We start from the raw sequence: 27,812 nt of genomic DNA on the forward strand, positions 1-27,812 counted from the left end.
AAGAAAACACCATCCCAGCTCCAACTTGGCAAGGGGGAGCATTGTGTGCTCCATGCTATGCCGGGGGAAGCTGACCTCTAAGGCAGCCGGAAGAGCAGGGGCCTTCCAGCTCTGTTCCGGTCTGGGGCGGGGGTGGGGGGCGCATTACCACGTCCACAGGGCGGAGAAGAAAGGGATGAGACGGCAGCTGTGTAAGGTCCAGCCACTCGACACACTGTGGGTTTATGGCTGTGGGTGGGGGATCTGGCAAGAGACGGTGCAGGAGCGTCAAGAACAGCCGGAGGGCAACGAGCTGTCACCGCGGATTTTTCAGGCGGTTCAAGTTCGGAGTACAGGCCTCATGAACTGGGGAAGACCAGAGCCAATGCGATGGCCTTAACTCTTTGCTTTAGCATAGGGTTTTCAGGGCCTCACTTCCTCAGACAGAGCAAGTTTTTTAATGAAGACACTTGTAGGGGCGCCTGGGTGGCTCAGTCAGTGGAGCATCTGCCTTCAGCTCAGGTCATGACCCCAGGGTCCTGGGATTGAGCCCCCTATTGGGCTCCCTACTCAGCAGGGAGCCTGCTTCTCCCTCTGCCTCTGCCCCCATCCTAACCCCCTCCCCCGCCCATGCTCTCAAATAAATAAAAATCTTAAAAAACAAATTAAATTTAAAAAATAAATAAAGACACTTAATATCAATTTTCTCCCTAAGAGTGTGGCAGTATTCTGTAAACACCGAATTATGAAAGTAGTTATATTTTAATCAGAACAGTACTTTAAAATAATTCCGGAAGGCTTGAGGGTTTCTGGCCAAACCAAGTGAAGTTAAGGAGAAAGCACCTCAAATTCCTGAAACAGTTCAGATAGGATGAAGAGGTTACTGTGGAAACTAACTCTTCTCTTGTTTTCTAGAAGCCACACCCACTGGAGAGGCCACACGCCCTGGGCCCCACCTGGGCTCTGCTGACATCCTTTGAAGGTTCACCCTCTTTGGCAGAGCTGCTGCAGGGATGGGGTCAGTCACGCCACTGACCACTCCCTAAACTACATGCGAACCTGACCTTGGATGAAGAGCTGCATTTTTCCCATGTCCCTCTGGACAACGGATGAGCCAGCCCAGCAGAAATGATCTCTTCTGCTTTGGTTTAGTTCTCTGGGACATTGCCACCACGGTGGTATGCTTATGCTTACAGAAACATCCGAAGTCTTGTCTCAGGAACTTCCTCATCAGAGTCTCACAACTCTGGGAGGCAGAGAAAGCAAAGATTTCCACTTATATCAAAATAACAGACTTCATTCATTCTGCATAATTATAATGAAGGGGAGTATTTATTACACGTATGTATGGCCATTGATTATTTCTTTGTGAGCTGCCAGTGGTCACTTTTCCACATAGGTCATAGCACACTCTGGTCCACAGGAATGGTATGTCTCCAGTGATGTTCAGCAAAGGAAAATAATGGCACCTTCCTTAGGGTATGGCTACTGAGATTCTTGATTCAAGATTCCCGATCACGACATGAAACCAAGCTGATGGGGGCGGGGGGTGTCCAATAGTCAAATGGCTTAAAACGGTTTCACAATAGCAATGGTGATTGAGCCAAGGGAAATAGTAAAAAATAAAAAGGAAAGACTTAACTAAACCATTTCCACTCGTATTTCTATGGGGAAAAAATCACAACAGAAGAAGAGCTCATCTTTTGGATGTTCGGATGCTGACACTGTCCTGTGAATGAGGAGCTGGTCTAGGGCTGACCCAAGACAGCTGATCTGTACAGGAACCCACCTGGGGGCTCAGGAAGGACTGGATTCATCTACAACTTAAACGAAACCTGGACCAGACTTCTTGGCTACCTTCCCAACCCACGGTCATAAGCAGAATCTCTCTGGAACATCTAAAGGTAAGAGGCTTACTGACAACATCACCCATCACACGGCTAATACATTTGTTTAAAAACCATCATGAGCCAATTTATTTCAGAGTCTGGGTTAAAGAGAGAACAATGTCACTTAATATACTTGTTTTTATTATATATTGAAAATTATATAACTCATTGATAATTACCCTCCTTGTCTTGGCTGCTAGGGAGCTCAAATCTTCAAAGATTAAGTTTTTCCTTTTCCTTCCTTTAATACTTTGCTTTGCTTTTTATTGTATAGTAGCAGTTCTTGGTCTTGCTGTATACCATGATTTAAAAGCAAGCTGCTTCAAATCCTTTTTTAATGCAGCTAAGGTTTAACTAGTGTTTATTTTCTACCTTCAAATACGATATTGCTGTGTGAACAAAACAGTAATCAATTCACTACATCCCAGAGGCTGGTGAGGGAACAGAATAAACAGTAATGACTAACTCTGAGCTAGCAACCCTCCCGAAAGTGTCTAGTGAGATCAAGGGGGTGATTTACAAATTTCCCAAAAAGGAAAAAAGTAAGTTGTGTTCCCAAATCAAATAATTAAAGGGAGTAAAAATCCAAAAACTTCAGAGAAAATTGCACAGCCTCTCTGCCTGCTGTTTTCCATTGTGGGTTAGTCAGGAAAGGAAGAGGAGTGAAAGCACCACCACCTTTAAGATACACTTAGGAAAAATAGCCTCTATTTCATGAGCCTACATAAAAAGACATACAAAATGAACTAGTTCATACTCAGAACAGGTGAACACGAAACAAAGGCAAGAGGTGCTTCTCTAGCAAAAGTGAATTCTGACGGGCTCCCGTGCTCTTTAATAAATGAAGAGGAAGGCGGTCTCCCCGTAAGACCACACACTTTCTCTGATCCAAGACTCATCACTCTACTTGCCCCAAGGAGCTACCTCGCGCCCCCCTCTGACCCGGTTCCCGTCCACGGGACGGTACTCACATCAGGCTTGGTCGGTGCCACTGAGTGGTCCGGTTGTTGTGGTTGACGTAGTACGTCCGACCGAGATTGTCCACCTTCTCTTCCCAGCCGGGGGGCAGTGGCGGGGGAGGGAGCTCCTCCTGGTGCTGAGAGGCCGAGTCATTGGAGTCCACCACCTCCCAGCCATGCTGTGGAAGAAAAGCAAATGAAGATCGTTGAGGTGGGCCCCGTGGACGTGAGGAGAAACAATCATGGGGTACTCTGGGCCCTTCCTTGCTCCTTGGCACTCTGGCTTGTTCAGTGGCTTCATGAGCCACATGCGAAGACCGTCTCAAAAAAGGGGGGGGGGATCAATTCTAGAAGAGTCTCAAAGAATAATTCTGAGCAATGACCAATTAATTGTGCTGCCTTTGAACGTGACCACACTGTACAGAGCAACACAGCTTTGAATATGTACACAGTGTGTTGATTCCCGTATGTTCTTTCTGCAGACGGGTTTACTCTGACGTGAAGGCCTCCACAGGGCTGTGAAGAACCATGCCAGGGTCATGGGTCACGTTACCACTGCTGTCTTTTTGATGCCCCCATAAGGTAAGAGGGAGCCGGGGCGATGAGCCGTACCACGTGTGTGCTCTACCAGAGATCACAGCACAGGGGGTCAGGGGGCCAAGAGGCCCAGGCTCTATCACTCCCCAGGCAAGATGGCACCATGGCCAACTCCAGAAGCCTGGAAGGCTCCCACTCTGCACTGAGGATGAGCACGAGAGCAGAAGCCCAGGAGCAGTTTTCCACTGAGGCCCTCCCCCCCTTGCTACTTGCCCCATCGACAGGCTTCATGGTACCAGAGTCATGAGTTACATTTTTGCAACACATATTTTAGGCATTAAGTATTCCCTCCTAACATCCCCTAGTAAAGTCACTGGAAAATTAAACTCATTCACGGGTTAGTGCAGTTGGAAAGCTACAAGAGTGTAAAAAATTCCCCGGATTTGAGATAAAAATCGGCTGATGTGCTCATGAAATCGTAACGTTCATACATCCATGCCCACCACCCGCTTTGCTCCTCCCCATAGAGAGAACGTGCACAAGTCAAACACGGCCCGGAAATGTGACCACTTGGCCTGGAGAGGGTTCCGATAACGTGCCCGTAACACATAATTCACATATCACGTATATGCCACAGCTGCGAACAGATGTGCAAGTAAGCCCCAGAGAGGCCCCGTTAAATGCACATTTTCAGAACAACAGGAAAATCTGTCTAATGCAACAGCATGCACGGGGAAGGTGGGCCCCGCGATCTAGGTGTGGGACTAGGGAGTTAAGAAAGGCAGCTAGCCACGCCAGGAGGGAAGAAAAATTCCTCTGGACAGCCACTTCCAAAATGGCTTTTCTAGAGGAGAGCTTTCCTAAGGCATCACCTGTGGGCCAAACGCATAAGAAACTTGGAAGAGCTTTTCTAAATCATTTCATCCGCTTTGAAGCAATTCCAAGCACTCTTAGGAAATTTACAACAAGCTCAAGCCCAAAGAAATAAGAGCATGAAACAGGGTGAGCCGAGCTTCACACAGGCTGGGGCTGGCCACAAAATGTGGGCACTGGCCACAAAATGTGGGCACAGCATGCTGTCAAGAGAAGCCTCCTCCATTATGAGTGCTGTAACATAAAATGAGAAGTTCATTTTTAAAATTTATTTATTTTTAAGTGCAGCCAACGACATCAGTAGAGGATCACAGATTCAAAGACCCAGGTACGTTTTTCTATAGTTAAGTTTTATCTAGTTTTATTTCCTTAAATTATAAAGTCTTACATGAAATATTACACGGTCTTGGGCAAAGAAAAAAGAGGAAGGCCTGCAGCTCTGCAACTTACCTCCATGTCATCCCTCTGCTCACTGTTTTCCTCATCCTGACCTCCGTTTTTCGGCATATAGGCCATTTTCAATCGTAAAAATCCCTTAACTCGAGATTTATGACTGCGTAACGGAAGAGAATCGGTTATAAAGAACATGACTTGGTTACATCTTTCGTATTTATGATGACTTTTAAAAAAAGACACAAAATGAAAAGAATGCGAAATCTTCCTCAGAGAAAACCAATGACTGAAGCACGAAGGACACCTGCACCCCAAAGCCTCACCTTCTTGGTCTAAGGAGAAAATCCTTAAACGTATAGGGTCGCTCCATGGTCGGATCTTCTGTCTATAGGAAGAAAGAGTAAGTTTCAAAACTCTTGACACTGTTGTATTTTAGATGCACCAAAATGGGTCACAGAGAACACACACCGGTGTTTTAGAACATGGGAAGGTAAAAACGGGGTTGGTTCCTCACCTAGTAGTTGACGGTGAATTATTTTATAGGTCACAAAACTTTACCCAAGATCCACTAGATGTCACTACCAACACCCATTTTTAGGAGCCAACCCAGCCTTAGACAAATGACAAAATTACAGTCGTCACTGCCAAGTCTAATTTCTAACCACAGGGTGCAGGCCTCCATCTCAATGCGCGTTAATTCTGGAGAACCAGTGGTCACTGGTGCCTTCCTGTCCCTGTGATCCAAGAAACCTAAAAATGGAATTAACAGGAAAATATGCCTGTGAAGGCAATTTTACTTTCCACTGAACACTGGAGTATCATATCATTAGCCCAAGATAACTGATTAAGACTATCTGCTCCATGGAGACCATTCGAGAGAGCGCCGTTAATCAGCCTCTTGCTGGTGCGTATTTCATGAAGCTAGGAAAGGTAACTGTGATCTTTTTTAAAGAAATCAGTAGTCATTGTGCCAAATTTACTGGTCTGAGCAAGAAGGAAGTTGGAAAAATAAATGTTATTATTTCATTAATTTTTAAATACTGTATGTAGCAAAGCCTCAAATGCCTAGGCTCTTTAAAATAAGGTAAAATATTTACTTTTGTAGTGAAAGAGACAAACCATGGTATCATGATATACTGATTTGTATCGGAGGGATGCATGTATATATTTATACCCGAAATACCTTATGTCATTTCCCTGTATTAAACTCTAATCGCTTTCCACTCTGCTTACAATAAACTGAACATTCTCTCCTATATGTCCTACAAGATTAAACATAACCTGGCTCCTAACTACTTGTAACGTCACTGTGAACCAGCCTTTCTATTTGCCCCTTGCTCCAAGGATCCTGGCCTCATCTCTCCTGGTGCACATCACGTCCGATCCTGCCTTAGGTCCTTCTGCTGGACAGCTCTGCCTCCAAAAGGCCTCAGCGGGCTCCACTCCGGAACCCAGGTGTGAGATCCCAGGTCATATGTGCAGACACTCTATCCTAACTGCCGCCACCTGCTTCCCCTTACCACCCTCTATCAGAGCATCCTGGTTATCCTCCCCCACCTTGTGCCATCTGAAATTATCTTATTTACTTATTTACTAATTTGTCATCTATCACTCTCAGAATTAAGCTCATGAGATTGGAGACCTGGATTTGCTCACGAGTAAATCGCTGGTGGCAGAAACACTGCCTGGCACGAAGCAGGCACTTGCATGAGCAGCTGACTGGTTCATCTGATCAAAGCCATGAAAAGACACTGTTGCTGAAGGAAGTCAATTATACTCTCTGGGCGGTCCACTTTAAGGTGGTCCTGCTAGACATTCTGGAAACATTTTCTAAAGAAAAGGGTTTCCAAATATATACCACTTCTTATGGAAAACCTATTAATCAGAAAACTACTGCATTTCTTCCTTTTCTCATTTATTTAACCACAACCAGTTTTAGAACAGTACCCACGGGAAGACGTGTGGCTACCACCCGGTGCCTGCCCTGAGAGCACCAAGGACGTGTAGCAGGGACCGTGGTAGCAACGAGTAACTTGAACTTAAGGTGGAACAGATTCACCCATGTGGAGAGATCACATTCCGTGGGACCTGGGGTGGAGGGCAGGGGCTGATTCTCAACTTGGGGATCAAAATGGTCCGGGGATGTGTGGTCCACGTGGAGATAAACGGGCAAGTCTGGGCAGGTGGACCACCGGCAGGAAGGATAGCTCAAGCTGGGAAAATTGGCTACAAGATCCTGCACGAACCAAACTACAGGATCCTTAGCAGGCATGAGAGGGCCTGGGGTCAGCAGAGAGCACAAGAGCCAGCGAGCAGAGGAAAGCACAGAGCTTGCAGAGACTCCCCTGAAAGTGACCCTGTCCACACAACTCCATAGTTCAAATGCCCAACACCTCACAGATAAGAGGCAGACTTCCCGGGTCTGTGTCCTGGCCTCATTACTGGCAGAGCCATGTGGCCAAGGGCCAGTCCCTTACCTCTCTGTGCTTCAGTGACCTCATCTAAAAACTGGGGCCGTAACAGGATCTCAGAGTTGTTGTGAATCAAGCAACTGAGTCGGTTTGATGATGTCCTTGCAGGGGCGCCCAGCACACTTCACACACGCTGGCCATTTGTCCCCAGCAGCTAATTCTCGTTCTCCTGTCACCTCCATGTTCTCCAATTAAAAGGCAGGGCATTAGATAATGAAAATTCAGGGCGCCTGGGTGGCTCCGTTGGTTAAGCCACTGCCTTGAGCTCAGGTCTTGATCCCGGAGTCCCGGCATCGAGCCCCATACTGGGCTCCCAGCTCCGTGGGGCGTCTGCTTCTCCCTCTGACCTTCTCCCCTCTCATGCTCTCTCTTTCTCTCTCCAGTAAATAAATAATATCTTTAAAAAAAAATAATGAAAATTCACCTCCACAGAAATTCTTGAATGCGAACAAGATGGTGACCGCCTCAAGAGTGACAGGACTCTTTCTGGCATTACTCAGGGTCCTACCAGATCCTACTGGCTGGAAAAAAGCCCCGTGGAGATTCCCAGGACAGCAGTTGTTAAAAACCATCTCCAACACACAGCTGCCTCCTGTTCCGGGGCACCGCACGTTCCCAAGAACACCTTTTGGACAGACAGCACTTTGACCTTGAAGAACCGCCATCACTGCGAGAAGAACAGCTCCGTGGGCAAACGCAAGCGAGCAGACTTCCCGGGACCCTAGACGCCAAACCGGGAGGCAACCACCAACAGCACACAAGCCTGACACTAGAACCCCCTTCGCCTGCCCCCCCAGAACCCTGACTATACTCACCGATCCAGGCTGCAGACGCAAGGTGTGGCCGAGCAGTGCTGCCAACCTACTATCACTGGGCAAGTCACCTCCCTGTCTGGGCGCAGGTAACCTCCTCTGTCAAACGCAGGGCGTGGACCAATGGTGTCAGGCCCCTCTACGCTCTGGGACACTGAATTCTACACACACGAGAAGGAACCATTACCCTGCGACCAGCCGTAAAAAGAAAAGAGGTGCTCATGATCTGAGTTAGGTTCGGGTATGGCCAAGGCACCCTGAACAACGCCACCACTGTGACCACGCTTCGTGCTGGAGAACTGAAATCCAAACACCACCCTGAGAGCCCCGAGGAGCACCTGACGACAGCAGGAGAAACCGATGTTCTAGAAGAGCTCTCTCCACCCCAGCCTGTTTCCCATGGACAAGAGATTTCGTAGCTGAATGGGGTGGTGGGGGGGGGGACTGGGGGCTCAAAGGACAGGAGAGACACGACGGAAGGAGGAGTCCAGGAAAATTGCAGAGGTGAAAGAGGGAAGCACCTGCCAGAAGATGTCCTTCTGCTGTTGAGTACCAGCCTTGGAGCTATTTTGCCTCTAAGTAACTAGTAAAGGCAAGTCATAAAACTTGAAGTCATAAAACGTGAACATGCAAGTCATGAACTTTTTTAACACCGCGACACCGGATTTCAGAAGCAGATGGAAAAACGGTAGCTGAAGCGCAATCAGGCCTCGCAGCCGGGTTACAGCTGAGCTGACCCAAGCGCACCCCCACCCCGACCCCCGTGTGGGAACAAACAAACAATCTGTCTTGGCTGCCATACAGATGTCAGGCTGGGAGGGGAACCTTCCTAAATTACGGAGTCTCCCGGCCTCTGCACGCCTCCAGCGAGCCCTGCGGCCTGAGTCTCCCAGGTGACGCGCATGTTATCTTGGTGATCTGTGCCTCTGCTCACTGAGCCATGGGGCAGCGACGATGTGGCCTCCCAGAGCAGGATGGACACCCGGGGTCCTCTCTGCACCCGCCCTCCTTTTACAGGTGACAACACAGAGGCCCAGAAAGGATTACTACCTTATTAAGGTCACCAAGGCGACTCGCCCATCTCCCAGGTCTGGACCAACAATTCTGGAGAGATCTTTTCAAGCCTGACCTTCGGAGACTCCCGTGAACATGAACTGATGTTTTCTGAATTCTCAGATCCACCAACCTTATCTACCCTCTCCTGTCGCCCCCGCTCCTCTTCCTCACTCCTGCCCTCAAAAGTAAGTAAAACGGACAAGTATGAAAGATGAGTGGCTCATCTGGAATGGGAGCAAAGGACATAGACGTGCCTCCCGTCCCGAGCTCCCGTGTCCTGTTTCCTTTCCATGTTTTCTTCCAGGAATAAAGCTGGACTCTAAGGGCTGGGGAAGGATGAAAAGTAAATCCCAGGCCCAAAAGGACTTGCTTCCCCCTCCGGGAGCATCTGAGGGGTATAAAGCACGGAGGGTTCCACCATCGGAACGGGAAACAAGGTTACTTCCTTCCAGATGAACAACCCTTCCTCTTTCCTGGTTAGGGGACACGGACAGAGCCGACATAGGCCTCCTCTGGCCACTGTGGTGGTGAAATGAGGTGGTGACCCTGGCCCGTGGGGTACACCTTGCCGCCCTGCCTCTCTCGAGTGCCTCCGTCACTTGTCACCCTGGCAGAATGCCAACTCAACCCCTCGCACCAGCCCACAGGGGCCAGCGAGGCCACAGTCCAGGGACCTGATGCCAGGCAGGGGGCCAGGGAGGACCCTCGTGCACCAGGTCCAAGATGCAGAGGCATTTGTGACTTCCACGGGCACCAGTGGAAGGGTCGCTCTGACCCTCCAGACTTCCATGGGGCGGGGGGGGGGGGGCTGTGTTAGTCAAATGAGAGCTGCCTAGTATAGACAGCTTAGGCAAGCCACTCCTAAGATCCTAAAAGGTTTTACACGGCAACACCAATATCCATCCCCTCGCCAACAGAGCCAACACGCCTCTAGAATTTCAGCAAGGAATGAAGGTTCTTCAGTGGACTCAAATCAATTGCTAGGCCTAAAATAATTATTTTTCAAACATACACGGAATACAAAATAGGGTTTAAATTATCAAAAATAATGTTAATAATCACAAGAGATTACACTGAGCTTAGTTCTGCTGTCCTGGATCTTCTCCATGAAGCTCCTGACTTAGAAAAGGGCTTCATTTAAATTAAGGCAAGCTCTTAGACCAGAATCAAGACAGAGAGGATTTATTTTTGAAAGAAATAAAAGTTCATGCTATCTTGTGGCAATAAGATAATGCCTCATTCTTGGTTTAAAAATGTCCTAAAATAGGGGCACCTGGGTGGCTCAGGTCATGATCTCAGGGTCCTGGGATCGAGCCCCGCATGGGGCTCTCTGCTGAGCAGGGAGCCTGCTTCCTCCTCTCTCTCTCTGCCTGCCTCTCTACTTGTGATCTCTGTATGGCAAATAAATAAATAAAATCTTAAAAAAAAAAGTCATAAAATAAAATGCCTTAAAATAAGTGTGTCTGTCCGCACACATGCACATGAATGCAAATGCAATTAGGTATTTTGTTAATATGGATTTCAAGAAATAACAAAAAAAATTTTTTTAATTTCTATAATTTCAAACATCTGGGCTTTTTATTATGACCTAAATTAAATTTTCTTAGTATATCTGATATGTAGAGTTTAAAAAAAAAAAAAGCCTCAGGTAGGGGGTAAAAAAACAAATGATAAATCACTACGTAAAACCGGTGGGGGTTTGGGCACCCCTCTAACAGCTGGAATTATTATCTGAGGAAAGGGGAATCCAGAATTGTACTTTTTACCCAAGCCAGGGCAGGGCGCTCGGTTGCACCCTCCCATGTGCCATTCAATATGGTGCCATTTGCCACAGGTGGCAAAGTTTTTAAATTTAAATTTTAATTAATTAACCTGAAATAATGATAAATGAACGATAAACTGAAATAAATATGATAAACTCAGCTCCGTAGCCATATCAGCTCATTTCAAAGGCTCAGTCAGCGCACGTGGCTGCTGTCACCAGTGACAACACCGGGCTGCCGGGGGGTGGGTGGGAGGGGTGAGGGGGGTGGAGGAAGCTGCTTGCCTGGACAGCCCCCCCCCACCCTCCGTGGACCCTGGATCACGTCCGAGAGCAAACAACTGTGGAGGAGCGCCAGCTCCCTCAGCTCACGGGGCTGCCTGAGGTTAATAATCAAAGCCCAGACACCTCCAACCTCGAAAAGGCTCGCCTGGCTCGGGAATGGCAAATTCACCACCACGGTACTACGTTACTGCTCTCCCTGTCCTTTCTCACTGCTAAGGAGACAGTTTTCCTAATCTCTTTTACCTGAACTTGGATGATGTGGACAAAAATTGCCTCTCTAGGCCATAAATGATCTGTCTCGACGATGATGACGTCATGTAGCTATCAAGAGCGACCACCCTTGACTCCACAGAACACAATCAAATGCTGACATCCGTTTCTCCCGGCCACACTCGTGTTCCCCAAAATGTAAGGACACTGTGTGATTTTCCCATGAGCTCCCCTCACGTACCATCAACCTTCTACATGGCAGCCCCTCAAATCCCGAGCCCAAAAAGCTGCACCCACTCAGAATACGCTCGCTGCGTCTCACCACCATGTGGAAGGTGAAGGTGCACCCTCGGTCCACTCCTGCTTCCTCTGTGGCCCACTTCCCGGACTTTGGTGGCTCAGAAAGCCAGCCCATCGTCAGTCCGGAGACTGCTGCTCTCCATGCAAGGTCACGGTCCACGCAGATGTGAGGCAGGGTGCTCCCTCGCGTCCCTGATTCAGGTCACTGAGAAGTTCTCAGTTCCCTCCAGGCACTCCCCCGGCTACTTCCTTTCATTGGCCACTTTCTACTCCAGCTTCTAGCCCCATCACCGCTTCCTCCGCTGAAAGCTCACTCTTGCCTCCACCCGAACCCGAAACTGCACTGTTCTCTCTACGACCTCTGTCTCTGGAGAGCAACACTGCTCTGTCCTCTGTGAGTCCTGCCCAACCTTTTTTTTAAAAAAAGATTTTATTTTATTTATTTATTTGACAGATAGATCAGAAGCAGGGAGAGAGAGAAGAAGGGAAGCAGAGCTGAGCAGAGCCCGATGCGGGGCTCAATCGCAGGACCCTGAAATCATGAACTGAGCCTAAGGCAGAGGCTTTAACCCACTGAGCCACCCAGGCGCCCCTTCCGCCCAACCTTTCAAAACCAACGTGCACTCACTCGCTCAAACCTGGGACTGCCGGAGCAGGCTGCCCGACAGATCCCACTCGCACCTACCAGAGACTATTAGTCCATCATCTGCCTTGACCGAGAGTCAGTTTTTATGTCCGGGAAAAGGGTGGCTGGTTAGGGAGACCCACAAAAGAACTGGCCAACCCTCACTGCCTCAAAATGTGAGATGACAGCCTCGACCTGAAGAGCAGAAACAGAAGACCCACGGACACGGAGGTGTGTGTTGCCAACACTGGGACTTCCGTATCCGCTCAACGGGGCTCTAGAAGGACAACGAGGTTTCTGACGGCTCATGGAGCTGGTCTCACGCACACACAGTCTCCCTCCATGCGTACCTTGGAACTTCGGGTTTTTAGACAGAAACAAAAATATTTTAATGGTATCAGTTTTGCTTCTGATTTTTTGGAAGGGAATGTGCTGGAAACCTTTCTTCCTTAACAGCTCCCCTGGGTAAGCAAGAACCCGCTGCTCGCTATCCCATGCCTTCACGACACATCTTCTGAGCTTCCTGGGAAAGACACAGTCGTCCTTGGTACGTAACATACGGTAAGAGCCATGATTTCAGCACAGCGGCAGACTTCCCTGAGGTGGTGTAAGTCATTGTAGTTTATAGACTACTTCAGCTATTCGCTCACATGAAGCATTAAAAAAATTAATAAAATGCCCTTGAAAGGCAGAAGCGTTGGACTTACTCTCCCCTACGTGGTGCTACTTGAGTCACTTTGTGGTGCCCAGAGGAAGAAGGGCCAGGATGGGAAACCGGACAAAGTGAAAATCCCGAGCTGATCCGCCTTCCACCAAGGCCTCCGGGTCCTGTCTCCCCTCCTCCCTATACTGCCTCTGGGGCACGCGGAAGACACCTTTCGCCCAGTTATTGGTCAAAAGCCCCTCAAACTCTGCTACTCATCTGAGCAGGTAGAAACAGTAGCAACACCTTGTCCGCTAACTCAGGGTAACTTCTCAAGTTGGAGTGGGTGCTTGCAGCTGCCAAGTTCACTGAGAACAGCGAGTGAACTTGTCACTTGCGGCTCCATGCTGCCCGAGCAAAGCCACACACCCGAATCTGGGAAGCACTCGCTTGTACGGCTGTAACCCGAGAAACACACGTGTAATTCTAGACAATGAAAATGAATGTCTGATCAGACCCGAAGGATGAATCTGAAAGTAAAGATATTCCATGCAAAGGAGGAGGGTGTGACGGAGAAAGGGAGCTGCTCCATGATGTGACAAAAGGAAGGCCAGAAGAGGCGGTGGCTGGTGATGCAGACAGGGATACGTGGATGATTTAGAGACGCCGGATTTTCATAATTAAGCTCTCTCCTGTCCCCCCGAAAGGACCACTTTCTAGAAAGGGACAGGGGCCTGAGCACATGCTCTACGTTTCAGCCTGCTCTGAAGCCGCCTTGAGGAAATACTGCTCTGAAATACACCCAACCGGAAACAATCGGAAAGCACTGCTCCCAGCATGGCCCACGAAACAGGTTGACGGTCCTTACCGGGAGATGACTGAGAGGTATGTCCACCTGTCCCAGGAAGTCGTCCCGTGTCTGTGGAGAAGAAAGCAAAGAGTTAGTGTCCCCATCTCTCCACGGAGTATCAATAATCTTAAAAATGTTTAGTGTTTCTTTAATACGACGTTTCTGCGTAAGTCACGGATGAAAGATGCCACCTAAGTCCCGGGTATTGTCACAGCGCTGCGTGGTGACAGTCGGCAGCGCTGGAGGGCGGCTGCTACCCAACTGAATGGAAACGAATCAAGTCTTGGAACTGGGGAGCATGCCTTCAGTAAGGGAAGGGACACTCAGGACCACACAGGGCTTGGGGTTGCAGGTGGCCCACTTTATAGGGAAGACAGTAATGGAATGTTGGGAACACCCTAGTATTTATCAGGTGCTATAAAGAGCTTCCTGAGAGCTGAGAGTCCAGGGAAAGTGAAGTAATCTAGTGATTAATAAATCTTAGAAATTACTTCTCACCAAAAAAAAGGGGAGCCCTCAAACTTTCAATCTTATAAGTACGCTACTTTGGAATCCAAGTTCATGGATTAGTTTGCTGGTTAATTTCTGGGCGAAAACATACTTCTTCCCTGCCTCTGTGCTACCACACAGAATAGACCCTTCTGACTTGAGACTTGGATGACATTCACTTGAAGGAGCTCACAAGTCCCCTTCCAGACTCTGGGAGTCCCCTGGGAAGTCGTAACTCAGATTTCTGGGGTCACCGGCCTGGACCACAGGGCATCCGACAGGTCTTGCTGCCTCTACGCCCTGCTGCAGGGTGCCTGTGTCAGAGCTTCTGACACTCAGATGACCCCAGGGTGTAAGTCTGGTACCCTTACATAAACACACATAGTTGCTTCTACCACATTCAAATGCCTAAAAGCTCAGGAAGTTCTGTGATCCAACCTGTCCCACAGCCAACCTGAAAGCTCGAGAGAGAATCCAGACCTCCTAACCCCAAATCCTGGGCTCTTATTTTCACTCTTCCCTGGTTTACTGAGGAATTCTCTAATTTACACAAACTACTTTTTAAATGTATTTGAAAAACCTCTCTTCTTAGCATTTATAAAGCAGCATCTGGGAAATACGAATGAGATTCACTGGAATGATCTGCTGCAAGCTCAGGACTGCCTTTTAGGTAGTTAAAAAAATCCTATTAGCTAGAAAGCTACCTGCCTCCTCTCAGTGATGCACTGAGGACAGTGAAAAATCAGCTACCAACGGCCAGGTGTACAAGAAGCATGAGACTAGCCTCAATCCTCCTGACGGGATTCTCCTTCCTTTTATTTTCCTGGCTGCACCTGCTGAAACCCACCATGGAGATACCACATCTAACACGAAGCTACAGGTGCCGATTAATGCTGTAGATCTGAAACAGCAGCTGTCAGCAGAAGGTCCAGAAAAGGCAGACATCTTCACCAGCCAAAGTGAAGGGGGGCATTCCCACTTTCCATTTGACTGATTTAATGTAGCTAGTGGGGATGGTAGTTAACTCCATGATCAAAAACCAGAGGAGTGCTGACTACGAACAGTAAGTTGGACGTCTACGTAACCAGTGGTACTGCCACCTGCCCCCGTCCCCTGCTGCCACCAATGAAGGAAAAACATATCAGAAGAAGATGGGCTTATTACCTAAAGGAGTTCCATACCCTCCCATCTCTGAAATGCTACTCCTCAGTTATTAACCTCGATGCATCTTAATAAAAACTTACAAAAACAAAACACCCACTACCCACGTTCTGCTGCTGGGAGAGGCTGTCAGAGTTCTAACCCGGGCACCTGCCACTAAAGGGCTACAGGAGTGAGGCAGGTGCTGTGCTCGGGCCGCTTAGTCTCACTTCATCTGTAAGAGGCGGGCGCGACGTGGTGCTCATTTCACAGAACCTAGAGACCAGAGAGGTATGGGACCTCTCCAAGGTAGCCCTGTTTGGGTGGGCTGGTTCTAGAGTCCGGGCTACAAATGAGTACTCCATCCTACGGCTCAGTAACCAGTGGGAAGGCGTGGCTGTGCACCAGCTCCCGGCTTCTCCCTGGGCCACTGGCTCAGTGTGACGTGGACGGGAAGGGACTGAGATGAGAGCGGTGTGACGGGACTGGGCGGAGTCCTACGAAAATGCCCATGTGGGGCCTTCTCTGTCACAGTGTCTCCTGTCCGGACTCTGCTTTCCTCAGGCGGGCAGGTAACTGAACCCCTGGCGTGCCTGAGGTCAGGTTCAGCAGCTGCACTTGGACATGAACAGGTCTTCTCACTCAACAGAACACACAGTTTCTAAAATAGCCGAAGATGAAGCAACCTCGCCCACAGAGCAGACCGAAGGCTCTCTCTGGTTTGCACCAAGGGTGACCACAGAAAGACCAGATTTTAAAGAAAACCGGCGGAACATAAAATAAAAGTACGGAACAGCACCAGGTTAAAAGAAACTGGCTTACATGAAGGTTTCACCAAACAGAATGTGTGGGGAGATCTACGTTTTCAAACCAGCCCACTGCTGCCAGAACCACAGAAACTTCAGGAAATGTAAAGCGTTTAGGTTAATGACAACACACCAATTTTATAACACATCTTCAGTTCCACAGAAGATAGTTAGGAGGGGTTCAGAGAGCCTACTGGTGGTCTTTATGGCAAGATGAGAAGCAGGGGCATGTCAAGGACACCCGGGTAGGGCTGCCCCCCACCCATGGGCCCCACGTGTCAAGGACACTTGGGTAGGGCTGCCCCCCACCCATAGGCCCCACACAGACAACGTTAAGGCCAGCACAGCTTCCTGACGTCCCTGCTGCCACAGGATGACATTTTACACCAATGTTATGAAAATACATTAATCAACTTTCCTAATTTCTACTAGGAGGTATCTCCCTCCAGCAGCAAGTCACCTACAAGAGCCTACAAAGCCAAACAGGTCTCAGCGCGTGCAGTGAACACGGGCATTCCTTGTGCCTACTGTTACGTGTTAACTGCTGTCCGTCCCAGCCTTCATTACCTGTCCTGCTATTCTAGAGGCTGAAAATGTGCCGGTTACTAACACGGTTACAAATGTTCCCTTCTGACAAGCCACCAAATTATTTTCCAACGTAATGACAAGGCCAAATGGAGCCCCTGAAACGTGTCAGATAAGAAGCAGCAAAAATCTATATTCCATTACTGGAAACGTAAAATAACTATACCAGACGCAGCCGGGGAGCCTGCCCACTAGGCGATGATTAACTATCTTACAGACCGTCCTTCCCTCCCCTTAAAATAACTCTATTTACATAAAAAGGAAAGGGACTAGTGTATGCCTTCGCCATGGAAAGGGAAGCTGCCACCTGTGTGAATGCCCCTGGAACCTGAAGCCTGGGGACCAGGACAACAGCTCTGGGGAAGCCCTCGGACGACTCCCAAACTTGCCCGCGCACACTGGCCTGGGCTGCCGGCCGTCACGCGGACACCAGGCTCTGTGGTCCTCACTCAAGAAATGAGACTCAACTTCTCAAAGAACACAAACAACAGAGACTTTCAGTCTTTAGGTTAGAAGCTAAAGGTCACATCGAAGGACGTGACGTCAGGAGTACCACAGAGGTTGCAGTGAGAACGGGGCTGGGACTCTGCGGGTCACATGCGAGCGGAAGGGAGAGAACACGGTGTGGGGAGAAAGGCACCAGGAGAAAGAGAAAGGTGCACGCAGGTTCGGCTGGGCGGTGATTTTTTTTTTTTTAAGATTTACTTACTCACTGGAGAGAAAGCGAGAGCGACAATGAGAGAGAATCTCAAGCAGACTCCCTGCTGGGTGCAGAGCCCAGCGTTGAGCTTGAGCTCATGACCTTGAGATCATGACCTGAGCCGACACCAGGAGTCTGACGCTTAACCAACTGCACCCAGGGCACAGGAGCTGCAATCCCACTGGCAGCCCAGGAGAAGCATTTTTTAGAAGTTCAGGAGAATGAGACAGGAAACAGGAGTGCCTCACATGAACACAGTGATTCAAGAAAACCGCTTCAGTGACATACATCTGAGAATGTGTACTAAGTTATGATCTAAATTCCCATTTTTGGTCTCACAATCAAAACTTGAAAAGCCTCTCAAACTACATTAAGCAGAAACCATTTGGTACTACACCAACTGCCTGGGGTTTTATCCTGGAAATTATTAAGCAGCGACTTCCAGGAAGATTATATTTAGAATTTCTCAGGACAAATGGAAGAGACATACAGAGGAATCGGAACACAAACTACAGAAAAAGAATTTGGGAAGAAAGATAGAGCAGGTCTAGGTTTTTGCCTATTATGGGCTAAGGTACACATCACAGCTCTAACACCCAGCCAGAAAAAGAATCCTTGGCTTTTTTTAAAAAAAAGATTTTATTTATTTACTTGACAGAGAGAAAGAGGAAGAGAGAGCACAAGCAGGGCGAGTGGCAGCAGAGCGAGGGAGAAGAAGGCTTCGCCGAGCAGAGCCCAATGTGGGACTGGATCCCAGGACCCTGGGATCATGACCTGAGCCGAAGGCAGTCGCTTCGCTGACTGAGCACCCAGGAGCCCAACCCTCTGCTTCCCCACCGAACCATTACACGCGACGTCCCCATCTGCCCCTTCCTTCCATAGCACACGGCCGGCAGTCCAGCACCAGAACTCCGTCGATGGGGGAAACAGGTTCTATTTTTAGAGTGACTTGGGAAGTATGTGGTCTGAATGATCTAAATAATGAATGGCTTCAGAACCTTTTATAGACACTTTTAGACAAAACGTTATAAATATCTGAACTCCACAGCGTCGTGTCTGGAGAGTCACCTGAGTGTCGATCCGCAATTAGTGGCGGGTGTGGTCTACTCCCCACCGAAGCATGAAGCCGGCTGTGCCACCGCACACAAGAGGAAGGACAGACGGGCTTGCTTCTCCCTCCACTTGCCCCACACATCAGCCTCGGCCACGCGGACAGAATGGCTGTGGCTTCCGCAGAGGGCGTGAGTCCAGCCTCCACCCGCCTCACGCACTGCAAAATCCAATGTTTCAGCCCCAGGTGCCTCGGGCTGTCAAGGTAAATGGCTTCAAAAATAGTCCCAGAAGTTCCTTCGTCAAACGGTTGCCTGGCATCCCACTAAAAAGCCAAAAGTGCCACCACGGGATGCTCCTTAAATGCATGTGCTCTCGCCAGAACTCACCAGGTAGGCCCCAGAACACAAAACCAAACCAAGTTCAGGTATTTTTTCAAAGAAACACACCCGACTTTCTCATCGCCCGCCCCTCCGCCGTTCAGTTTTCTGAGTTGAGGGATGAGACCTGCCTTCACTGGGACAGCGAGGTGCGTCCTGGAGATGCCGGCTCTTATTTACAACAACAAACAAGATTCCTGTATCAGCAAGAAGTCAGGGCAAACCCACGGGACCAGGACCATTAGAGGCTCCTGGGACTTCGCATTGGGACGGCGGGCAGAATTTAATCATGCTGGAGGAATGTGTGATGGGGAAGATTATCCCCCCCCCCCCATTTTTAAAAAGATTTTATTTATTTATCCGACAGACAAGTATGCAGAGAGGCAGGCAGAGGTGGGGGGGGAAGCAGGCTCCCCGCTGAGCAGAGAGCCCGGCCAGGGGCCCGATCCCAGGACCTTGGGATCATGACCTGAGATGAAGGCAGCGGCTGAACCCACTGAGCAACCCCGGTGCACCAAGATTATCCCTTTTAAAGGACACTTGGCTCCACATTCAGAACATGAAATAGAAGGAGCGAACAGCACAGCAGCACAGCGCTGGCGAAGACTGAAGCCGGAGAGGCCAGGCCTTCATGGAGGCGCAGCCCTGCCCCGTCCCAACGGCTGTGAGACGGCACTTGTGTGCGAGCCCAAAGGGACTCCCAGCAGCTGCAGGTAGCTGCTCGTCCCAAGAAGGGGCTGAGAGGTGCACAGCGTCCTCTCCTTCCTCCGTGGGTGGCGGCAGCTCAAAAACGTCCCGTCCTCTCCCTGCTCCACACGGAAGCAGACTTCAGGGCCCGGAAATCCCAGCTCCTTGCACGAGGAGCACTCGGCGATCGGAACTTCTGGCCCAATCAACTCTAGACGTGGAAACTCTGGGGAAGAACTCTGCGGACTAGACACCCAGAATGGGACATCCTAAAGGCTCCAGAGACAAGATGCCCTTGTTCCCTACAGGGAGAAACTAACTAGCCCTGGGCAACAGAGACATAATGGGAGCCACATGTAGAACTCGAAAAATTCTTTTTTTTTTTTTTTTTTAAAGATTTTATTTATTTATTTGACAGGCAGAGATCACAAGTAGGCAGAGAGGCAGGCAGAGAGAGAGAGAGGAGGAAGCACGCTTTCCGCCGAGCAGAGAGCCCGATGTGGGGTTCGATCCCAGAACCCTGGGATCATGACCTGAGCTGAAGGCAGAGGCTTTCACCCACTGAGCCACCCAGGCGCCCCTAGAACTCGAAAAATTCTAATGGTCAGAGTTAAAAGTAAAAAACAGCAACAATTCTAATACTGTATCATAGTTGTCCCAACACACCCAAAATACTATTCTGACATGTAACTGAAGCATTTTTACGTTCTTTTCACCACGTCTCTGAAACTGGTGCGCATCTCTTGCTCACGGCAAGCCTCGATCAGGACCCCATGGCCCACCTGCCACTGCATACTGCAGGCACAGACAGATGGACAGACGCCGCAGGAACACCACTGGGGGAGGGACTCGTCTGCCATGGGTCATATCAGGCAGGGTCCCGAAGAAGAGTTCACAGGGGGGCACTGGGGGCAGGGGTGCGTAGGCAGAGGTGCTGGGCTGAGGCTCATGGGAGTGTGTGGCAGGGGGAGGAAGAGAAGGCACGGGGTGGGGTGGGGGTGTGACTGGCAGGGGCTGCATTTTAGAAAGGTCCCCTGAGTGCTGGAAGGGGAAGTGACTGGAGGAGAAGATGCCAGGGGAGGAAGAGGGCTGAGGGGGGTAAGCTGTCCAGATGAGGCAGCCCGAGGGGCTGGACCGTGTAGGTGCGTGAAAGGCTCAGCACTTGCTCAAAAGCATTCTGCCCCTGGACTCTCCGGGTCACTGTGCAATGAGGGATGAGTCACGGACACCCTGTGTCCTTACCACAGTGTCCACCAGGACACTCAGGACCCAGTGTCACAGCGAATGAAGGAGCACCAGGAACAGTGACATCCTTGACTTCAGTGATAGAAGGCGAATGCACAAGATGGTGGAGGTGGCAGCCATGCAAGGGGGAAGGTGTGGCCAGGCTGCTGTCCCATCAAGGGCAGTGGGCTGCCTGCAGGGTGCGGTGTGACATCCCCCATACCGTGCGACTCCCGGACACGCAAGTCTCCTCCACACTCCTGTTGGCAGAGCGGTCTTTCCCTTCATACAGGACAAGCTTAGGGACACAGACCAGGGAGAACAGATATGCCCCTACAATTGTTTCCGTCTTCAGCAGAAGGAAGAGGCCACAGGCCGTCACCTCCCATGGGATTGGGGCACAGCCTGGCATCACAGTGACCCGACACCTGCCACAAAGCTGCCCGGCCACACCACGGACACGGACGGTTTCTTAAAATGCTGTGTCATCCTGCAGCTGTCTGAATTTCAAGATTTTGGAATAATTTTTTCAAGATAAGTATCTCATTTCTCTGGAGAAGCTTTAAAATCAAAATTTTTTGCAAGCAATTTAAGAAACAGAGTATAGGCATAAAAGAAAAAAAAAAAGAAAGTGAGGATACACTTGGATTCTCTCCCAACTCAGCTACCAAAGAACAGACCTCCATATCCTGAAGAAATTCACAACGTACACCTTTAGTAGCCAGAACAGGGTCAAGGAATGATTGGGATACTGGGGAGAAGGGAAGCTAAGTACCCAGAAGCCCAGTGTTTGATTTGGGCTTGATTAGCACGCGTTCTGCTGAGAGCTCTTCCTCCCACATCTCCGGGCCTCTGAAGCTAGCAGTCCGTCTTCCTGCCCGGCTAGCCAATGGCACGCTGTGCTCAAGCAAGCATCAAGACACTCCATCAAACTCAATGTGGTCTCACTCTTGGAATTTCAATGAGTGGCGAGTCCGAACTAGAGGTTCTACAGGTTTACGCCAGGACACCAACTGGCTTTTCATAAAGGTTCCATGAAAATGGCCCTGGCATGAGCTCTGGCACCCCAGGTAGATCCTGGCTGGTCTCCTTTCCGCACTGGCCATCCTCTGGCCGCCATCACGTCTCTGGCCAGGAGACTCCAAGTCTGCTGGGGGAAGAGCTCCCGCCACAGTCTGGGAACGAACTTCAAGACTTGCAAAGACTAATAAGCTAATGTATGGCTCACCTATCACGTGCCAGAAACCATCGGCTGCCGCTTAAGAGACTTGCCCAAGGTCACGGAGCTGGTAAGCAGTGGCCAGAATGCGAGCCCACGCAGTCTGGCCCTGGAGTCCCTGCTCTTTACCACCACAAGATAGAGCCCCTAACTTCATACACCGGATTTTACAGAAACCCTGAACACGCTCCCGTCCTTCTGATAGGGAAATCTTTGTTAGCTCGGCTGTGTCAACTCCCTCCTCTCCTCGGGGTTACACCTGCCAGATTCAGTGCTTGCAACCTGCCAATTTCTAACATAATCTGGGCTTTGTCGTGTGCACACTCCTGTGTTTGTTTCTCTCTCACCTATATTCTAATAAATAAGTGAAACGAGCAAAGTGACAAGACATGAAATGACAGGGAGCTGAGTGATTTTTCTTCTTTCTACCCACCTCTCACCCCACCCCCATATCTCCCACGGTGGAGCTCCGTACACGGAAGAACGCACATCTCTGGAACTGTATGAAGACTTTCCAGAAACCTGGGCACGGGTGGCTTTCAGGAAATAATTTTCTACATCCTTCTTTCCACATGTTCTCTTCCCCAAACCTGATCGGAGAACAGTGTCTGTCTTCCGCTGCCCTTCCTTTCCTACCTGCTCTTACCTAAATCACAACCCGCCCCCTACTGCTTTCCAAAGAAGATTTGCTTCTCACCCATCCTAAGGCTCACCAGCATGCACCTGGCTGGGTATAAAAGCACAGAGTGAAGGGCTTTGAAACATACACAGCCCCAGAGAGTGGCAAGAACATGAGACAGATTATTTCACCACTGCCTGGGTGACAGGCCCATGGAGTGGAAAGTCTTGCTTATCTACCATTCATCCACCCAATTCTCTTATTTAATTTTTTTAAATAAAGTCAGATTTTTAGTGACAGGGAATAAGCTTCATATAGCTGTTTTAAACAATAAGGAATGATTTTGTTAATTTTATGATAGATATTTTCCATAAAATGAGCAGGTCTGCAATTACTAAACAAAATTTCCAAATTTTTCAAGTACTCGCTACGTGAGAAATTACATCTCTTGCAATTACTGGACTAATAACTTACTGAGCTGCTGATGAATTACAGGTGTCAAAAAATGTATGAGAAAAAAATTTCTTATAAAATGTGTGACGCATGGCTTTTTCAAATTTTTCACAAGGTTCGCTAAGCAAAAATGTTTGGAGACTACAGTTTCAAGTGTATCATCTATCAGGACGTCAAGCCATTAATTAGGTTATTTTTTGTTAAAAAGTTTCCCTCAAGGCTCATTAAATATTTAGAGCTTCCTCCTCTGGGGTACAGGATTTGTAGACAGCAATGAAAGTGGAAATAAAAAGGAAAACTGGAAATGAAAATCACCTCCTTTCTATAAACAGTGTTGGTGAGAGACATAGTCTGGAGAGGGAAACTTCCAAGCTTTGTGGAAAAATTACCCAAATGATTACATAACATGTAGCTTAAGAGTAAGCCATTTAAAATAAGAAATCTGGAGGAGGAGGAGAAATTTATGTCAATGTAAGGTTCTGGCAGATGGGAATATAAGACCGGACTGTGGCCCCTCTTCCACTCCACACAAGCTACTGAGGCCACCCTGGGACACAGAACCCAGCCCCCCGCCCCTGCCCCTTCTAGTCTCCAGAGACAGAATGATGTCAACAGGTTCCTGATTTGGGTTTTCCTGAGCAGAATGGGCAGGACTGAAGCATGGAGTTAACCAGGGGTTCTTTAGGCCTGGCTGGACATTATAAACTCTCGAGAAGTCCAAAAAAAAAAGGAGCCCAGGTACCCAGCCCTCACCTAGACAACAAAATTTCTGGTAGAGGGGCTCAAACACAGGTGTCCTTCAAAAACTCTCCAGCTGCGGGCCGCCTGGGGGTGTGCAGTTGGTTAAGCGTCGGACTCTTGATTTCAGGCCACATCAAGATCTCAGGGTTGTGAGAATGAGCCCCAGGTCACAATCCATGCTGGGGGCTGGGGGGGGTGGTGGTGGTTGCTGCTTAAGATTCTCCCTTGGCCCCACCCCCTAAAAAAAGCTCTCCAGCTCATTCTTATCTGTGGCCAGGGTTGACAGCTACTGAGTGGACCTCTCTGGTCTCCTTTCCCAAAAGAAACTGATTACCTGTGAATTTCTACCTGAGAAACTAGCAGAATTTCGCTGATCAGCAAGCTGATATTAAGCTGCAATCTGTAAAAGTAGGTGACAGCTTCCCCTGCCTCTCCTCTCTTTCCCCTCTCCCCTCGTCTGTGCCTCTACGGACCTCCCAAAGGAAAATGAGCCGGACCCATTTACCCGCGTTGGTTAAAGAACTGCCTGGGTCTAGAAGGTGGCGGAAATGGGGGAGGGGGTGCATTCTGGCTGCCCCTCACTGGAACCCTAGCCCTTGGGCTGATAGTGCTGGGACAGGAACAGGGATAAGACTCACAGGGGCAGACAAGGCAGAGGGATTTCACTGGTTGTGGCCAAGGGCTATGTGCCTGCCACTGTAATTCTGGGGCCAAGACGACAAACCGCCTTTCAGAAAAGAATCCGAGAATGAGATTCTCAGAAGACACCTCCAAAGTGCAAACATCAGAGACCAGCATCTCTACCCGTCCCTCTCAAGCAGGTGCTCACCCTGCCTGGCTGTGACCATCGCTTGACAGAGCAGCGTGCTCACTGCGGAGGCCAGCAGAAAGGGCACAGGCTTTGGACGCATACGTGTCAACTCCAAAATGCCAGGTCTGTCTAGAAGTAGCTGAATAACCAAAGGCAAGTTTCTTAATCTCCACCAAAGGCCAATCTTTTTATCTGTAAAATGGGGATGAAAACGACTTCATCTTGCATAGTCACTGGATATTAAGTGGGACAATTAGATTCAATCAATAGTACTCCTAACTCAATCTCAGCACCACTGGCATCTGGGGCTAGATAATTCTTTGTTGGGGGCTATTTTATGTTTTGCAAAGTTTTTAGAAACACCCTCTGGCTTTTACCCACAACGTATAGCAGCAATCCCTAGTCCCCAGCTGTGGTAACCAGATGATGTCTGCAAACACTGTCCAGCACAGAGGGTTGCGGTGGGGGGGGGGAGGTTGAGGGGGGTTGGGGGGGTGGATGGGTCAGCTGAGAACCACTGTCCAATTCGGTTTCCTTACCCTATGCTTTGTAAGGTGTTCATGCCACCTTTGGGCAATTCTGTAAAGAATGTTCTGGTGATCTGTTGTTGATTTTTCAACTCCCACTTCCTTAAACTGCCAGGGAGCTTCTGTGTAACTAGAACTTTCTATGATGAGAAAGTGGCAAAGCAGAGATTTGAACCAAAGCCTCTTTGATTCCAACACTTAACCTCTGTTTCCACAATACTGTGTCATTTCTTCGGGACTAATCACTCTACACGGTGAATGGGACAGCTCAATCACTTACCTGAAGAAAGTTATCAGGTTCTTATCCTTATCCTGGTTTCCCTTCCACCTCTGGGTGTGTGTGTGTGTGTGTGTGTGTGTGTGTGTGATCAATCAATCGATCGACCTATTTATTGATTGATTTAAAGAGAGGTATGCAAGCCAAGCGACATGCACCAGACTATTTTCTACCTAACAGAAGAGCAGCAAGTGTGACAGTTCACCACATGGCTGCCAGGAAAATCCCGAGAAGCGGAGACTGAAGGCTGAGCTCCCACCTGCCTGAGTTGTGTCTCAAAACAAGAGCAAACGTTACGCAGTTATCCATCAGGAACTGAAACTCTGGGCCAAAAACATTCCCAGGACAAGGAACCGTGCTGTACAGAGCGGGAACTGGGAGTGTGCAGGGGCTGGTGTTGAAGCCAGGAGGACTAGGGACTCAGGAGACAGTGCGTGTGTGAACGAACTTCAGACAAAAATCACAGAGGAGGGACGCCTGGGTGGCGCAGTTGGTTGGACGACTGCCTCCGGCTCAGGGCGTGATCCTGGAGTCCCGGGATCGAGTCCCACATCAGGCTCCCAGCTCCATGGGGAGTCTGCTTCGCTCTCTGACCTTCTCCTCGCTCATTCTCTCACTGTCTCTCTCTCTCAAATAAATAAAATAAAATCTTTTAAAAAAAAAAAAATCACAGAGGAGAGGAGCGCCTGGGGGGCTTAGTCAATTTCCTGGCTGCCTTCGGCTCAGGTCGTGATCTTAACGTCCTGGGACTGAGCCCCACATCAGGGTCCCTGCTCAGCAGAGTCTGCTTCTCCCTCTCCTCTTGCTCTCCCCTCCCCACCCACGCCGACCCATGCTCACTCAATCTCTCTCGCTCACTCAAATAAATAAAAAATCATTAAAAAAAAAAATTTCCAGGAGAAAAATCCCCTAGTACCCCTTTCAATATCACACCAGACCTTGGACAATCAAACCACTGAATAAGCACTGTTGGTACCAAAGTTTAAGTCTTTGCTGATGCCTCAACACACGTACTAAACTTAGCAGAAGTTGTGACTTTCTCTTAGAATTACAGGGACTAGCATTCACTGAAGTGCCCGCACACAGTGCGAATGTCAGGGGTCTATCCACATCGCCCGTAAAACCTATGGGCCTAGGATGCCCCCAGCAAGGCCGTTGGGGGGCAGGGCTGCCTAAGGCTGATGTACTACCAACATGAATTCGGAGCCCGAAGTCCTCCCTGGCCCCACCTTGGTCCTGACCTTGACACCCACCTGTGTGGCACGGTCTGCCCTGCACCCACAGCTTCAAGAAGAGGGAGGCACAGTCTCTGAGAAGTCCAGCTTCCGCACCGCAGGTGTGGCTCTGATGCACCCGGGAGAGAACCCTCAGGGGCCGGGGGTGGGGGCGGGGGGGTACAGCCTGCTAGTGCTGAACTGGGGCAGGGACCAACTCGCTGGGTAACTTCAGGCTCTGACCACGTGCACCTCCAAGTTCATAAACGGTTACACACCTCAAAGGTCAGTGTACGTGGAAATCTCGGGTGAGTCACAACTGAACATTAGGAAGCTTCTATTACTAGGGAGTATTTTAAATGCAGAGGTGAGGAATGGGAGGACGTGGGGTCCCTGCCAACCCCAGCCAACTGGAAAGCCAACAGCTCTTTTTAGAAACTTGGTGGTTCATTAGTCTGCTGTCCAAGCAAAACCCTTTTCTTATATTGCCAACAGTTAGCGTGTACAGTTTGAGAAAACTTTCGTTCTACCCTGTGAAGGCAAAACAGATAAAGAACTCTAAAAACAATCAACAATTACAAAATTAACTGTCCCTTAAAAAAAAATTACATGGAAATGAAACGCTGTGTTAGGGACCAAGATGGAAGACCAAGGAAGACTACAAAACTTGTCTAAGCTTAGAAATGCCCGCCTTTTTTTTTTTTTTTTTTTTTTTTTAAGGAGATCTGAGGGGTGCCTGCGTGGCTCTGTCGGTTAAGTGTCTGGTTCTTGGTTTCGGCTCACGTCACGTAGTCATGAGATCGAGCCCCATGTCAGGCTCCAGAGCTCCGCGTGGAATCTGTTTCAGGTTCTCGCCCTCCCTTCACCCCTGCCCCACTGGCACAAGCTTGCTCGCTCTCTGAAGTAATTGAATAAATAAAAAATCTTTAAAAAAAGCTGATCTGTTGTGAGGTTATTCAACTTACAACTAAGTTACACCTGAGCGTCCATTTACGTATACACTGGGTGTGGGGAATGTCAACCCTATAATCCTGAAGAAAACGGTCCCACAGGCAGGGTTCCCAGGGCCGCACAGCAAGAGCCAACCACATCTATGCAGTGACCTGGCATGAAGAAGTCCTGATCCCAGGATGCCAGCCTCACTCGCCCAATGCACCAAGCTCTTTAGCTAATACTGCCCCAAGCTGTGACATCATCACACTGCCCGCCTCCACCCCAGGTGCACAATGGTGGGCTTCGAAGGTCA

The 27,812-nt window shown here is 49.2% G+C and overlaps 1 protein-coding gene across 3 annotated transcripts in view; it reads right to left on the reverse strand.

Annotated features, from left to right (window-relative positions):
• The window catches only part of NEDD4L (NEDD4 like E3 ubiquitin protein ligase), a 336,948-nt gene that overhangs the window by 66,187 nt on the left and 242,949 nt on the right, over nt 1–27,812 (reverse strand). For all 3 annotated transcript variants that reach the window (XM_044242894.1, XM_044242895.1, XM_044242896.1), the window contains 4 exons: nt 13,663–13,713; nt 4,954–5,015; nt 4,688–4,790; nt 2,840–3,006 (listed from right to left, as the gene is read on the reverse strand). In XM_044242894.1, the coding sequence (XP_044098829.1) occupies nt 2,840–3,006; nt 4,688–4,790; nt 4,954–5,015; nt 13,663–13,713 (383 nt within the window). The remainder of the gene's footprint in view (nt 1–2,839; nt 3,007–4,687; nt 4,791–4,953; nt 5,016–13,662; nt 13,714–27,812) is intronic.

Source organism: Neovison vison, chromosome 3, assembly GCF_020171115.1.
Source record: "Neovison vison isolate M4711 chromosome 3, ASM_NN_V1, whole genome shotgun sequence".
Classification (NCBI taxonomy): domain Eukaryota; kingdom Metazoa; phylum Chordata; class Mammalia; order Carnivora; family Mustelidae; genus Neogale; species Neogale vison.